This window comes from Apis cerana, linkage group LG3 (genome assembly GCF_029169275.1).
Source record: "Apis cerana isolate GH-2021 linkage group LG3, AcerK_1.0, whole genome shotgun sequence".
Lineage (NCBI taxonomy): Eukaryota > Metazoa > Arthropoda > Insecta > Hymenoptera > Apidae > Apis > Apis cerana.
The window spans coordinates 1942635-1957066 of record NC_083854.1 but is presented as its reverse complement, the minus strand read 5'-3'; the positions used below and the strand labels follow the sequence as shown (position 1 = coordinate 1957066).

The 14432-nt window shown below is 25.7% G+C and overlaps 1 protein-coding gene and 1 long non-coding RNA gene across 5 annotated transcripts in view; one reads left to right on the top strand and one right to left on the bottom strand.

The window, feature by feature from the left end:
* The window catches only part of LOC107992518 (beta-1,4-N-acetylgalactosaminyltransferase bre-4), a 99931-nt gene that overhangs the window by 54459 nt on the left and 31040 nt on the right, over nucleotides 1-14432 (top strand). For all 4 annotated transcript variants that reach the window (XM_028664167.2, XM_062073358.1, XM_017048452.3 and 1 more), the window contains one exon: nucleotides 13001-13485. In XM_028664167.2, coding sequence (XP_028519968.1) covers nucleotides 13331-13485 — 155 coding nt within the window. In that variant the 5' untranslated portion in view covers nucleotides 13001-13330. The remainder of the gene's footprint in view (nucleotides 1-13000; nucleotides 13486-14432) is intronic.
* LOC133665877 (uncharacterized) overlaps nucleotides 1-14432 on the bottom strand; it is a 113401-nt gene that overhangs the window by 90991 nt on the left and 7978 nt on the right. The gene's annotated exons all lie outside the window — the stretch shown is intronic.

The window sequence follows — 14432 nt, the reverse complement described above, 5'->3', positions numbered from 1 at the left end:
TTTCTCAAATTGCAATTTAAAGAAACAACTTAAAATAACTCTATTTATTAAAACTCTATTTATTATCATAATCGCTATTTTACTGATGTTTCTTTGCACATTCTATGTGCATTCTCTACATCCTTAATCTTCCCATAAATGCATAAACGCTCTTTAGTTTTCTCATCGCATAAGGTGTTTACAAGGAATTGCGTGTATTTCATAATTAAAAATTTTTTTTTCTCACTGGTATGCAATCCAATTTGTTTTCATAAGTTCGCAAAAAAGGGGGGGAGGAGATTACAACATAGATACAAAAGATATATTCGTTGTAATATTCACAATCCTTTTTGAGATTAATATGTTATATTCAGTTTTATCAATAAAGGCGAATAACGAACCGCTTGTTTACTTGGATGATAATAAAGATTGCGTTACAAATTTGCATATAATGTATCGTATGAAATTGCTCGATTATTTGCGGAAACAAAGAGGGTGCAGACAGATTTCCATAATTAGGTAAACTGTATATAAATGATATTCTGGCAATCGTAACAGGGCTTTAATACAAGGCTATAATTACAAATATATTCTTTGACGATATAAATATTTGGATTAATACAATGTAAGTGATCAATCCTTTGTATCGTCCATTCGTTTAATTATTTTTTTTTTTTTTTTACGATGATGGAACAAACGAATTTTTATAATTTTTATAATTGCAAATTCATTGATAATAATAAAAAAAATAATAAAAAATCATCGGAGTAAAGCTTGGTGGTAAATCTTGATTTTCATTGATTTCCTTTTTTTTGTACCATCTAAAGTAGTTGAAAAGGGGTGCTTTAATATATCAAAGTTAAAAAGATGAAACACAAAGTGAACAAGTCTCGAGATACAACCATTTTAATTATAGGTATACAGAGAAATAACTCGACAAGTCCAACTTGAAGACTGCTCTCTTATAAAAATGTAAAAAATATAAAATTACTTTTTTAAAAATTTTTCCGTGATCTTCAAATATAATAATTAAAATATAAAATAATAATGTATCAAAGTTAACATAGCTTTTTTTTAAATATGTAAATTAATTAAATTTTTTTTCAGAATTTTTTATAGCAATCTAAATGTACGAAAGTCACGCAAAAATTTTAAAATCCGAGTAATGCTATTTAATAGTTCAGAAAAAACTGTGAAAAAATTAGAATTAATTTAAAAAAATTAGTTTTTCAGGTTTAACGAAATTTTTTAGATTTTATGCTCAAATAAGAAAAAGTATTATAAATGTGATTCTTTTTTTTTCTTTATTCATATTTTCTTTATTCTTTATATTGTAACAGATATAAAATTTAATTACATTATTCGCGACATACGTTTATTTATATAATATTTATATAATATTATTATTACATAAATTTATATAATATATAATTATTATTTATATAAGATATTTTGATATTTACTTGTTTGTGCACAACTTATATTTACTTTTTTGTTGTTTATACTTTCTCTAAATGAAGTAGTTGTGAAGAAATATTTTTCCTAGAAAATATTCCGGTCTCTTTAATTTAAATCGTTCGTATTTCTAGAAATTTTTGAAGTATTGCATGTATTCTTAAATCGATAGAAATAAATGATACGTTTGTTTTAATATTTTTAAAATGTAGAAAGTAGAATATAAATATAACCTAAATATAATATTCAATAAAAATAAAATAAATATTCAATTTTACTTACAATTTTGTTTTCATTATTATTATTATCATCATTATTATTGAATTATTTTTAATATATTATAATTGATTACAGTCGTATTGTTTTTGACAGATATTATTCATTTTTGTACGAGAAAACGATCGAAAAGATCGAAATAAAAAATTTTCTATTTTATTTCTGTTTACAAAATTATTTTCCAATTTAATTTAAAAAAATTAGTAAGCACAAATTAGTTAGAACAACTCGAGTGAGAATAAGAGATAAGAGATTTAATTTAGTAAGTTCTTATATAGAAAGATAAAAGAAATGCTTTACGTCATAAAAGATGGTTAAAAAAAGTCTCATTTAAATTCATGAGACGCTAAAATATCGACAGATTGAGATTACCTTAAATGTAAAAAAAGATTTCGATAAAAATGTAAAAATAGGTTATGCCATATTTATACTATTATATGCTATAATATTTATATATTATACTACATGTAATTGTCTCAATATTTAAACAAATACGTTGTCAAATTGATCTAATTTTTGTTCATATTTCTCTGTTCTTCACATATTTTTTCAATTAACGGTACAATTGAAATAAAATATTGATTTAGACTTTATGCATGAAACAATTATTGAATATCGATGAAAATCAAACAAAATAAAAACTGAAAAGAAAGAATATTTCTAAGAAATTGAAATTATTAATAATTAATCGAAAAGTTAATATAACAGATATAAAATTTATTCCTCTTATAAACGAATCCTCAATTTTTCCACCATTTACGCTTAAAAAACATTGAATTAAAAATCTCTCTAAAGAGCCCTCCTCAAAAAACCTACTATATTTTTTAATCGATTGAAAATTATCCTTTTAAAAATTATTTAAAAAAAAACTGCAACTATAATTTCGATACAATTATAACAATACGATCAATGTGCAAATACATAAAATAAATAGATAAATACAATTACGTCCAGATGAACGAACTCGCGTTCCGTCGATTTTCGTGAACAGGCTATATACTATAAAGCGATGGAAAATAAAGTTCGAGCCATAAAGCGACCGGTGTACTTTACAATCTCTTTGATAGCATTTCCCTTTTGTCTCCCTTGTCTGCCTCCCGATGGAGCCGTACAAAATACGTATACACCTATCACGTATACATGTATGTTTCCGCTTGTTTCTCATGCACGCCTATACGTATCTATCGCTTTTGATCCTTGCAACTGTACACACACACGTGCACACACAGCATTTTACTCAGAGAGACGTACATCGTGGAAAGAAGTATATCGGAACTATAGATGGAAACCCTTGCAACATTGCGTCCTTCGGATGTTTATCGAGTTATCGGAAGTTTAGAAATGCGGTTTCTGGCTATCGTTCGTCGACTTCCTCCTTGATGGACCGGATCAATCATGGAGATATCCAGGCCACCCGGAGGGCGGGTGGGGAGGATTTTGTGATCGATGGAAATTTCTGTTCTCTTCACTTTCTCGGGATTATTAACACACGGATGTTCGTAAACAACGTATGCCTGTCGAATATATATTTCGTAAACGGGGAAATTGTGATTCTATTTGCGAAGGGGAACGATCGTTATCGGCAGCCGTCAACGACGTATATGTATAATAAGCGAGCAAATACGCATCCAATTAATTGGCTCGGAATCCGCAAGCTTGTGCTGTAAAGAGGAAGTAATTAAGTATCGTTCCACGATACCACGCGGTTAGATCGAAAGTAATTTTTGTGGATATAATAGGGCTATATAATGATTTTTGATCAATTAAATTTTAACTCGATAAATTTTATTTTTTAATAAAATGTAATTAATTTCGAAATTACTTATATTCGTTATTCGTGGAATTTCTTTTAATAATTTTCTTCATTGATTTCACGAAATATTTTCTTTTCTAATAATGCTTAATAAATTTGATGTTTACGTTTATGTGATTATATCTGAACCAATTTTTTGTTAATGGGAAATCTCTTAGAGCGATCTTTCTTGAATTGTCTAAGAATTTTTTGGTCTGATCCAAGTTAAACTGAAAAACACGAGGTCTGAAGAAAAATTTCGATCCTAATTTTCCTTATCTTTCAGTTAAGCAATTTTGAATTTTGGATTCCTTTCTGATATTTAATTGAATTAAAGGAATAATTCAGTTTAGACAGATTCTCATTTCTCTTTTTTTATGTGAAATTGAATTTAAAGCGGAATATTTTTGAAAGATACCGTAACTATCGATTGTTGTACACAGAGGAGGATCCATGTTACATCGAACAAACTTGATCGTATTTCGCAATCTCCATATAACAGGAAAACCGATACGGCTAACATGCCTGTAATAAGTCCATGTTTCATTGTAAAGGGAACAAGACATATAACATTGGTTAACTAACTTCCTTTTCCTAAAAAGATATCTTTATGACATGTTTAGCTAAAATTTGTTTTTTTAACTTTTTTATTTTTCTTTTGAACCTGTTGATAACATTTGAATATAATTAAATATAAAAATTTATAGTGACAAAAATTTTGTACGTTTAAAAATGTGCTTCGTGATATTTTGTAACCAAAGAATCTAGATCAAAGTTGATGGATTATGATTTAAATGTTCATCTTTTTTAAAATTAATTTTTAAAATTTTGTTGAAAATTCAACTTTGTATTTTTCCTTGATGAAAATCGAATTACGTTTAAAGACAAAATTTTGTCATTTGCATTACAATAATTTTCACATGCAAGCAAGATACTTCTGATTCAAAGTAGAAACAGGCGAGAGAAAACAGTGAAATAAATGCACAAGGGTTGTTTCTTCTACGTATCGAACGTGAACTATTCATCCTTCAATGTTTCATGCATACAGGGTGTCTTTGAAATTACAATACGAGGCAAGATAGTAATTTTAAATATAAATATAAAAATAATTTGAAAAAAAAGAATATTTTTTTCATTTAAGACTCTTTCAAGTAAATCAAACTTGAAAAATTTTCAAATATAACTAAAATTAGCTATTTCTTGATTAGATTCGAATATATTGTTCATGTTCTTGAAAAAATCGAGATTGCATATATGATTGGAATATTTTCAAATTCAATTTTCTCGAAAATTAATTTTTAATTCAAAAAAAATTGTTTTGTATTTTTTGCTTATTTTCACGTGTAGAATTATCTTCTATTGATCATCAATATCTAATTAAGAATTAACAAATTAACAAATGTATTTCTTGAATTTAATTTATTTAAAAATTAATATTTAAATCAAACGAAAAAAATATTTTTTTTTGTATGTGGAATTATTTGCACACAGAATTCTTCTTCGTTTTTATTTAGTAAAAATTGTTGCACACGATACGATAAGAAAATAAAGATAATAGTAAAAATGCAAAGTAATAGTAGATATAAGATTGCAAACTTATTATTTCTTTCCTTCAAAAATCCCTTAACTTTTAAAGAAGAACGAAAAGTTACTTAATAATCTATAATCTTGAATTGCATTTAGTCTTATCGAACATTTTATTTTATTAAATATCAAGATCAGATTATCTTTCAGTTTTAATTTTAAATGTAAAGCTAGAGTTAGAGTTAAAATAAAGAAAGTAAATAATTAAACAGAAATTCCTTTTTTATCTATAAAAACGTTGTTACTGCAAATATATTATCATGCTTCAGTCTCGAGCCTCTGTATACACATCAATAACGATAACAACGATTTTTAGCTAAAAAAGGAATTCCTATATTTAACCACTCTCCTTACTTTTTTTGATTTACCATCGGCAAACTTATTTTCGACCCCATTGCTAAAATTGAAATTCAACGATTTCCAATTCAAACTCGATATTAAGCACGATTTAAGTTAAAAGAAACTCTCTTTGAAAACGGTAAATATAAATATATTGAATCCTTCATGCAAATCGTTATTTTAAAAGAAAAGAAAAATAGAAAATTTGCAGTTTAATGATTCGATATCTTGAATATTTTTTTGACTAATCTCATTACTTTCTTGACGCACTGTGCAAAGGATGAACGATAATACACTATCGAGAAGTTTTCTTGGGAAGAGTCGACGATGATATCCTCTTTGAGTATGCCACCCACGCAATGCAATCCGTGCACCGACGAGAAAATCGATACGTGGCCACGCGGTGGAAATTATTCGAAGCGGCAGAGAAAATTTCAAATGCATTTTCCAAGAGAATTCCGCACCAATGCGTGTGCTCCGCTTTTTTTCTTTTTTTTTTTTATTTTTTATTTTTTTTATTTCTATTTTTAAGGGAAATAACGTCACAGTTTTCCAACCGCAATATCCAAGGTGTTTCAAGGATTCGGCTTTGTTTTAATTTTTCGAGCGCTTTCGACCGTGCTCTGAATCTTGATGGCGCGTTTTTTCGGAGTTTTTAATGCTTTATCTCGCCAGCAATTTCTGATCCGCATTCGGCCATGTTAAAAATGCTTTAATTTAATGCAAAATATCTAATTAAAAGCGGCGTGATATATTTTCGATTATGAGATCACAAAATCTTTATTTTTATGTATTTGTTCGTGACGATATTTTGAATTTTTAATATCTCATTGATTTCTAATTTTATGAAAATATAAAGTATGTAAATGGAGAATTGTAGCCAAAATTTTTTCGTTCGTTTGAAATTAAAAAGAAGAAATAATAGAAAGATGAATTTATTTATGAAATAAAGATAAATTCAAAGATTTTATTATATAAAATAAATTTACCAATGATTTATATTTCAAATTTTTTTATCATTTTAAATAATAAACAAAAAATAGATAATAGATTATAGATTAATAAATAATAGATATTCTTTTTCTCGTATAAGAAAAACATCATCTCGGACGAAGAAATGTAAAAATTAAAAAGTACGAAAATTCCACGAGAAAACATCTTTATATTCGTTTAATAAAATGAAATAAAATATTTAAATATCGAACATAAAATAACGAATATTAAAATAGAATTCTAAAATCCATTGTCTTCTTTCAACGGAATCAAATAACAAATATTTAAATAATATAAAGTATCGTGTTGTCAAATACACTGTATTATTCATATATAAGAAAAATTGAAATAGAAAAGTTTTATTGAAATAATTATTTGACAACGTATTATTTCGGATAAATCCTATATCTCTGTATTAACCGGCTTCACTGGGAATGTACAAACGTAACGTATTTCGATAAGATCTACGTTAATCCGATCGATTTAATCTAATTTGTTTGACACGCGAGCAAAGAGAGGCGCACGAGAATTCGTAGGGACTCGGTTACTCGCTGTATTGCGATAACCATTGTAATTGTAGATTTTACACAGTGAATTGCACGAGTGGCGATGCATCGCGATTCATTCACACTGTTAGTCACGCTAAACACCGTTCATTCTTTGTTTATGTTATTGCTGGTGTATGACCAGCGATCGGACCTGAAAGTCTTTGAAACGACATTATTTCAGATTAATGCGCCATTTTATTCAATATAATCTTATTCAGACGTGTGGGGGCGCTTGTGACATTATTCGATTATATCGGATATTATTGGAACAACGTGTTGTTTGTTTTATATATAGAAATAATTGCGCGAATTGGTTATTTCTGATAATTTCGAATATTATATTATTTCATGATTATCATACGATAATTTAAAACGCAGTAATTTCGAATATGCTATTTTCATAAATATCCATGGTTAATATCATAATGGATTTTCATAAATTTTCATAAATGGATTTATAAAGGAGAAGAAATATTGCAATTTATCTTGTTTGGAATTATTTTGATGATTATTTTCTTTTTTTTTTTTTTTTTTTGATAAATTTAATAAAGAAATAACGAAGTAATGATTGATATTCGAATTCGAATAGAATAGGAATAAAGAGAGGAATAAAATATTTGAAAATACATCGATACGTACTATTCGAAATATTTCTTTAATTTTTAACTTTCTATCGAAAAATATTGTGAATATAAAACATTTATGTAGAATTAATAATATTGGTTATGAAAAGCGATAAAACATTTTCTTTTTTCCAATACTCACTATTTAGAAACAAAAATTATGTTTGTATTAATATTAAATTTGATAAACTTTCCAAATGAATGTTGCATTGATAACTTTAAAGATTAGCAATGCTGTAAAATTGTCCAATATAATTATATTTCATTTCATTCTAATTCCTATTTATCACATTATATTAAGAAAATAACGTAATTGTTGACACGTACACTCTGCTTGTTATGAAGACATTGTAAACCGATAGTAATCGCGAAAGGCTGCTAACTACTAACTTAACCTAACTTCGGCAAACAGTAGCTACAAGCGTGCGTGGGTAAACTATGTATTTGAATTCAAAGTCAGGGGCAAAGTTTATAGAGAATACAGTTGGCGGTGATCGCGTTGCACGTTTGATTATTCCAATTAAGACTTACTGAATCCTATTCTCTGATCTTTGTGTACGGACAAATTCGTTTAGCACCAGAAATCACTTAGCTTTATGGGGGAAAATAGATTTTTCAAATGTATTACGTCATACGATACAATAATTTTGAGGTTAAGATTTATTTGAAATTTATGGTAATAAAATTTATGTAAATTATTTTACGAAATCGTATTTATTAATTGGGTATTTAAGAAAAAAATAATTTTCTTTGTACATTTTTATGTTCTTTTAGATTTAACATTACGTTAAATTAATCGAATCGAGTATTTTAAATTAATATGAAATTATGCAGCATAGTTTCATTTTTAAGTCGATTGGATACTTATACCAGTATGATTCGTATATTGCTATTACATGTAATATTATATAAAAAAAAAAAAAGAAATTCAATCCATTTTCAATATCTAAAAAATAAAAAAAGAAAAAATAGAACATAATTATTTTCGACGCGTAGCATTTCAATAAAAAAAACATATTTTATTTATACCGAATGTGTAAATAGTAAAGAATGTAAATAATAAATAATCTGCTCGTGATTTAGCGATATTACACGTGTAAATAAAGTAGAAACATTGTACAAATATTTGCTTGAAATTGAAATATTTTTAGTATTTTAGTACTTTGATCTAAATTTCAAATTTTCCCTTATGAAAAAATAATTTATAAAAGCATTTTTTTAACATTAATACGAGAGTTTATTAACAATTCCTGAAATTTTCCATTTCAATCCCCGGTTTGTTAATTTTCATATGCGCTATCTAATGTGTCGCCATCGAATATTCATTATTACATGGAATATGTACGTAACATTGACCTTTATCATCACGCGCGATACTGCAATGATACGTAATGCCTTTCAAATTCAGGCTTATCGTTTCCTATGTATTTTTTATGTACCAATGACTTTATATATATATATATATATAAATTAATCATTAAAATTCTACGATATATCAAAAAATTTATTATATTTATTTTATCGATGTAATAAAAATATACATTTTTTTTACTTTTTCTTATCAAGAAAAAAATATTTTTCTATTTTTAAGCAAAACTGATAATAAAATAACTACTTTTTTTTTCTATACTATACAGGATTGTTGATATATTAAATGGAATAGCTTCAATCGATTCTCGAGATCAAAACAAACGCAAAAATTGATATAGAAAAATATCAGTTGAAGCTTGTGTTTTAAATTATAAGCAATTTAATTAGAAGAAACGAGATTGAAATAGAATAAAATATATTAAAAATATAATATAATATAAAAATATATATAATATAATGGAGACAAAAATCTATCTGTCTCTTTTCATCTAGTACAAGCTTAAATTATAATAAATAAGTTTTAACTAATATTTTTTATATCAATTTTTATGCTTATTCTAAAGATTTCCATATATTAATATCTTGTATATAATTTAAATTACATTTAATAATATGCGAAGATTTTTTTTAAAATTTAATCTATTTATCATATTTTAAAATAAAAGAATAGAAAAATCTTTTATTGTTAATCATTTTAAATGTAAATGCTAAATATATGTGTACTTACAAAAAATATCAAGAATAAAATTACCTAGAATATTTCGATGCTTTAATAATATTGAAAAATGTTTTACAGAAATAAGAAATACACGAAACAATACTAACTAATTCATACTTTTTCTGTATTTCATTTTATGAAATTTAAATATCTCCTAAATAAATAATTTTTTACATATATGTGAATTAATATTCTTTTATACAGAATATCGGCTAATGCAAAAAGATATACGATTCCATTTAAAAATTGATTTTCACATAATTTCTTACTCTTATTCACGTACAAAAAATTTAATATAATATCGAAATATATGCTCAACTTTTAACTTTTGACTTTTAACTTTTGAAATATTTTTTAATATTAAAAACAATCGAGATATTTCAGATAATTATTTTATTTATTCTGTGTAGAATAAACTTTCAACGATTTTTTCTTTCAATTAAATTTTTTTATTTTATGGAAAAACTTGTTGAATTTTTGTATATTTGATTAAATTTACTTTTGGAAAAGTATTTTTCACTAAATATGAATTTATCTTGTCGATAGAAATTTTCAATAAACGTACATTTATTAATTAGATATCTTGCGTGCAATAAATAAATTTATTATTTTTAAGTAATATATTTAATAATAACGTTGGATTTTATTTTATATTGAAAATTATTTTCTTTAGTTTTTTCCATCGTACATTATCTATCGTATTACCTATAGAGAAAGATCTAGTTTAAATCGATATATAATCATAGAAATAATTAGTTTTTAATTACCAGTTTTAACTAACAAAAGATCAAACTGTTTCTACGAATATCATTGTAGAAAAAATACTAAATTAGTTTTTAATTACCAGTTTTAACTATCAAAAGATCAAAATGCTTCTACGAATATCATTGCAGAAAAAATACTAAAATAAGTATATAATTTCATGCGTTTCTTGTTTGAAAAATTATGAAGATCGTCTTCATATTTATTGTACATATTTAAGTCATATTTTTATTACAAACTTTATTTATTTAAATTAAATTACATAATTCCTTTATTTTGTGATGAATTATTTCCTAATGAAATATATTTTAGAAGTAAATTAATTTTTCACTTATTTTGTCGAAAAGATAAATATTCATGATTATACAGAATATTTCGGATTAAAACTGACAAACTTTGCTAAATATAGGAAAACATATTTAGGAAATTCTGTACAAAGTATTTTATTAATACACGAGAGGACGATTTATCTTTGATCTCGAGTTATGGAAAGTGCAATGATATGAACTACGTACGAGTAATCAAATATATTCAAACTTAACTTTTAATAATAATTATTTATTTGAATATATATATATATCACATTGATGTATTCGAATTATTCATAATAATCATCTCGTGTCTTTGTAAATATGAGTGCTTCCATTAATTGCATTCAATGAATATTAGATAGTGATTAGATAAAGATTAAATAAGATTAAATCTTCGTTAAATATTGATCGTGATAATGCTAAGATTCACTTGTTATCAATTGCTAATGTGTATCTGGTTTTCGATATAGATATGAACAGTCTCTTGACTTAACAACTATATGTATCGATACAATTATCTCAATTAATCTCAATTATCAATTAATTACAGAGAGACAAATGTGTTTAAATAATAGAATTTTCAAATAATAAAACAAGAATTTTCTTTGCATTAAATTTTATGATAATTTTAAATGAAATGATACGAAGAAACAATTTTACATCTCATATCTCTTTAATTGCTAAGTTATATACATCATTCAGTAATTGAATTTTTAATAAATAATTTTTTGATGTTCCTTTTTTTTTATGCTTTAAATCGAGAATTACGTTTCAAAATGAGAAAATATCTCTTTATTTTTATCAACAATGCATTCACACATTTCTTGAAGTTTTGTTTAAAATATTTTGAAGAATTTTATAGATACATATTGTTTCTCTCTTATTATTATTTCTCTTATTATAAATTCAAATCAATGTATTACATCAGTCATATTGTTTCAATTTAAGCAATAGCAAAGTAATAGTCGACAATTCATAAATAAGTTGTATTGGTTTTTTTATTTTTTTTTTAATCATTGATTTTCAATATTATATATACTTTTGATAAATTTTTAATTCTTATAACAATTTTACATTTTATTTCAATAATAATAAATCCATTTTGAATTATTATAGTTTTATAAATAATTAGAATATAAATATATATCAATTATTGTTACTGATTATAAAAAAACATTTATTACTACTTATTATTCCTAATTATATATTTATATATTTTAATTAATACAAGTTATACAAATGTATCATTAATATGAATAAAAAAACTTAAAATATAATCAAATAAACGTAAGCATTGAAACAAAACTAAATATAATATAAAAAATTTCAAATTCACATGGTTCTTATATTTTTATATATACACAGAATCAAGATAAAAAAAACTTAAATTAAATGTTACTTAAAACAGTTAAAATAATAATTTTTTCTAATACAATTTAATAAACTTGTAATTCTTATATATCACGAATGTTTATTTTTGCTGACATTTTTTCTTTGGTTTTAATTCTACGTTTCGTTTAACACGATTTCATGAAAAAAATTAAAATTAAAAAATTAAATTAAAAATTACAAAAGGGATTGGATGAAGTATGGTAACATATTGTAGGGATAATAAGACATTGAGATAACAGAGAATAACGAATGTTCTGATAATCGTGGTTCTATTGTATATGCGTCTATATCTAAACTACAAAAACTCGAGAATCAATCCAAAAAGTGCATTTTTCAGCACGTATAGATTCACCACATAGACTCAAATTTTTATGAATACAATGGGAAAGTTAAATGAAACGATAGTTTCGTATTATTATTGTCACTTATTGTTAGAATAATACATAAATATCTACAGTCTTGTGATTTATAATCATCAGAAACGAGATCATATTTATAATTGATTACCATAGTATTGCAATGACAAATAAAAAAAGTGCATGTTATTTCATAAAATTTATAAAAAACGTAATAAAAAAATTCTTTTTTTATATAAAAATAAATTACTAACACGTAATAAAACTTTCAATAACAAGTTCTTCCATTTCCTCGTCATTGCTTATTCCGCTCTTCTTTTTCTGCGAAGTTTCTCATCTCTAGCGTCACTTTCCAATATTAAAAATTTTATCAGGACAATCTTTCACACCATAATAATCCTTTTACGAAAAATATTAACTAAATAATAATAATTCTTTTTAATTCTATTTTAATTGTAAAAATGACAAAAATACAAAAATGATTTTTTCCTTATTTTCCAGGATATCTAAGGTGTCGTTACGCTGAGAGCACCGCTGCCGGAGGGTAATGCGCTTGGCGAGCGGAAGCGAGAAGCTCCGGGCGGCCTTTACTTTCTTCGGCCCTTGGTCCAGCCCCGCCGGCCGTTTCCACTCGTTCGCCGAATCGTCCACTGATCGGAACGAAAGAGAACGGAGGCAGCACGGTGCGTCCTTCTTGATTCGAGAGGAGAAGTCGTGGAAGAACAGCGGAGCAACTGTTGCAAGGATAACAGCGGCCAGCAGGGAGCGCCTCGTCCGGTACGGCACTCATCTAACGGCGACAGGAGGGAGTTATGGTGTCTCGCACATGCGATGACTGTGGCCGCAGCCGTGGCACTGTGGCATCGTGCCCACCTTTACAAGGCGATCGCCTGCGTCGTCCTCGCTCTTATTGCTATTCAGTATTTACTTAGTGGCGTGATCGATCGCCGTTCCATAGAGACGATTTTCACCATTAATGCCACCAGGTACGTAGCACACAGTTCTCGTGATGATTATTTCTTCTTCTGCTACTCATTTCGATCTCGATGAGTCGAAAAGTTACATGATAGATCGTTGGTAAATAAAATTATTGGTAAAAGTGTGTACGTTAGATCTAAGTTTTGGGAGATCGAAATTAGAGTTGATGATTATCGCAATTATTCGGAGAATTAAATATTCTTTCTCGATTTTATTCTCTTCATTAGGAAGTGAAAGAGAAAAATATTTCTTATGAATGAAGATAGAAACGGATAAAATTTTGAGACAAGTTTAGAAGATTGAGTTTAAAAAGTAAAATATAAATTTCTTTTTGAAGTGAAATATGATTATCTAAAATAGATTTTTTGTCTTTTTATAAGTATAATTTTGTAATAAGATAGAACAAGAAATTTTATTATAAAATATTCAGGTTTTAATGTTCTATTTTGTTATAGAAATTATTTTTAAAAGAAACAATGTGAAAGAATGTGAAATTTTGAGATTTCAAGCCTTCAAAAAAAATTTTATACTGAAAAAAAAAAGAACTTCATATATATACATAATCCATTATGTTCTATGCATATTTTTTCACTAAAATTTTTGGGTTTAATAAAAGTTAAAAGATAAATTTGATAAAAGGAATAATTGTTAAAATAATCTTAAACAGATATCATAATGTACTATACTATATACTAGTATATAATTTACTAATATTATATCTACTAGTGTTATGATATATACTATGAAATGATGAAATGATATTTGAAATAATATTTCAGATATTACTATATAATGTCACTTCAAAAAATAAATTCTTCTCTATTTAAATAATTATCCAAGCAAAATTTATATTTTATTTCTTATTTGCTGTATCAATTTATTTTTAATAAATATTATTTAAGTAATGATTATTTTAATATTTGTTACTTTATTTGAGTATTATAATTAATTAACT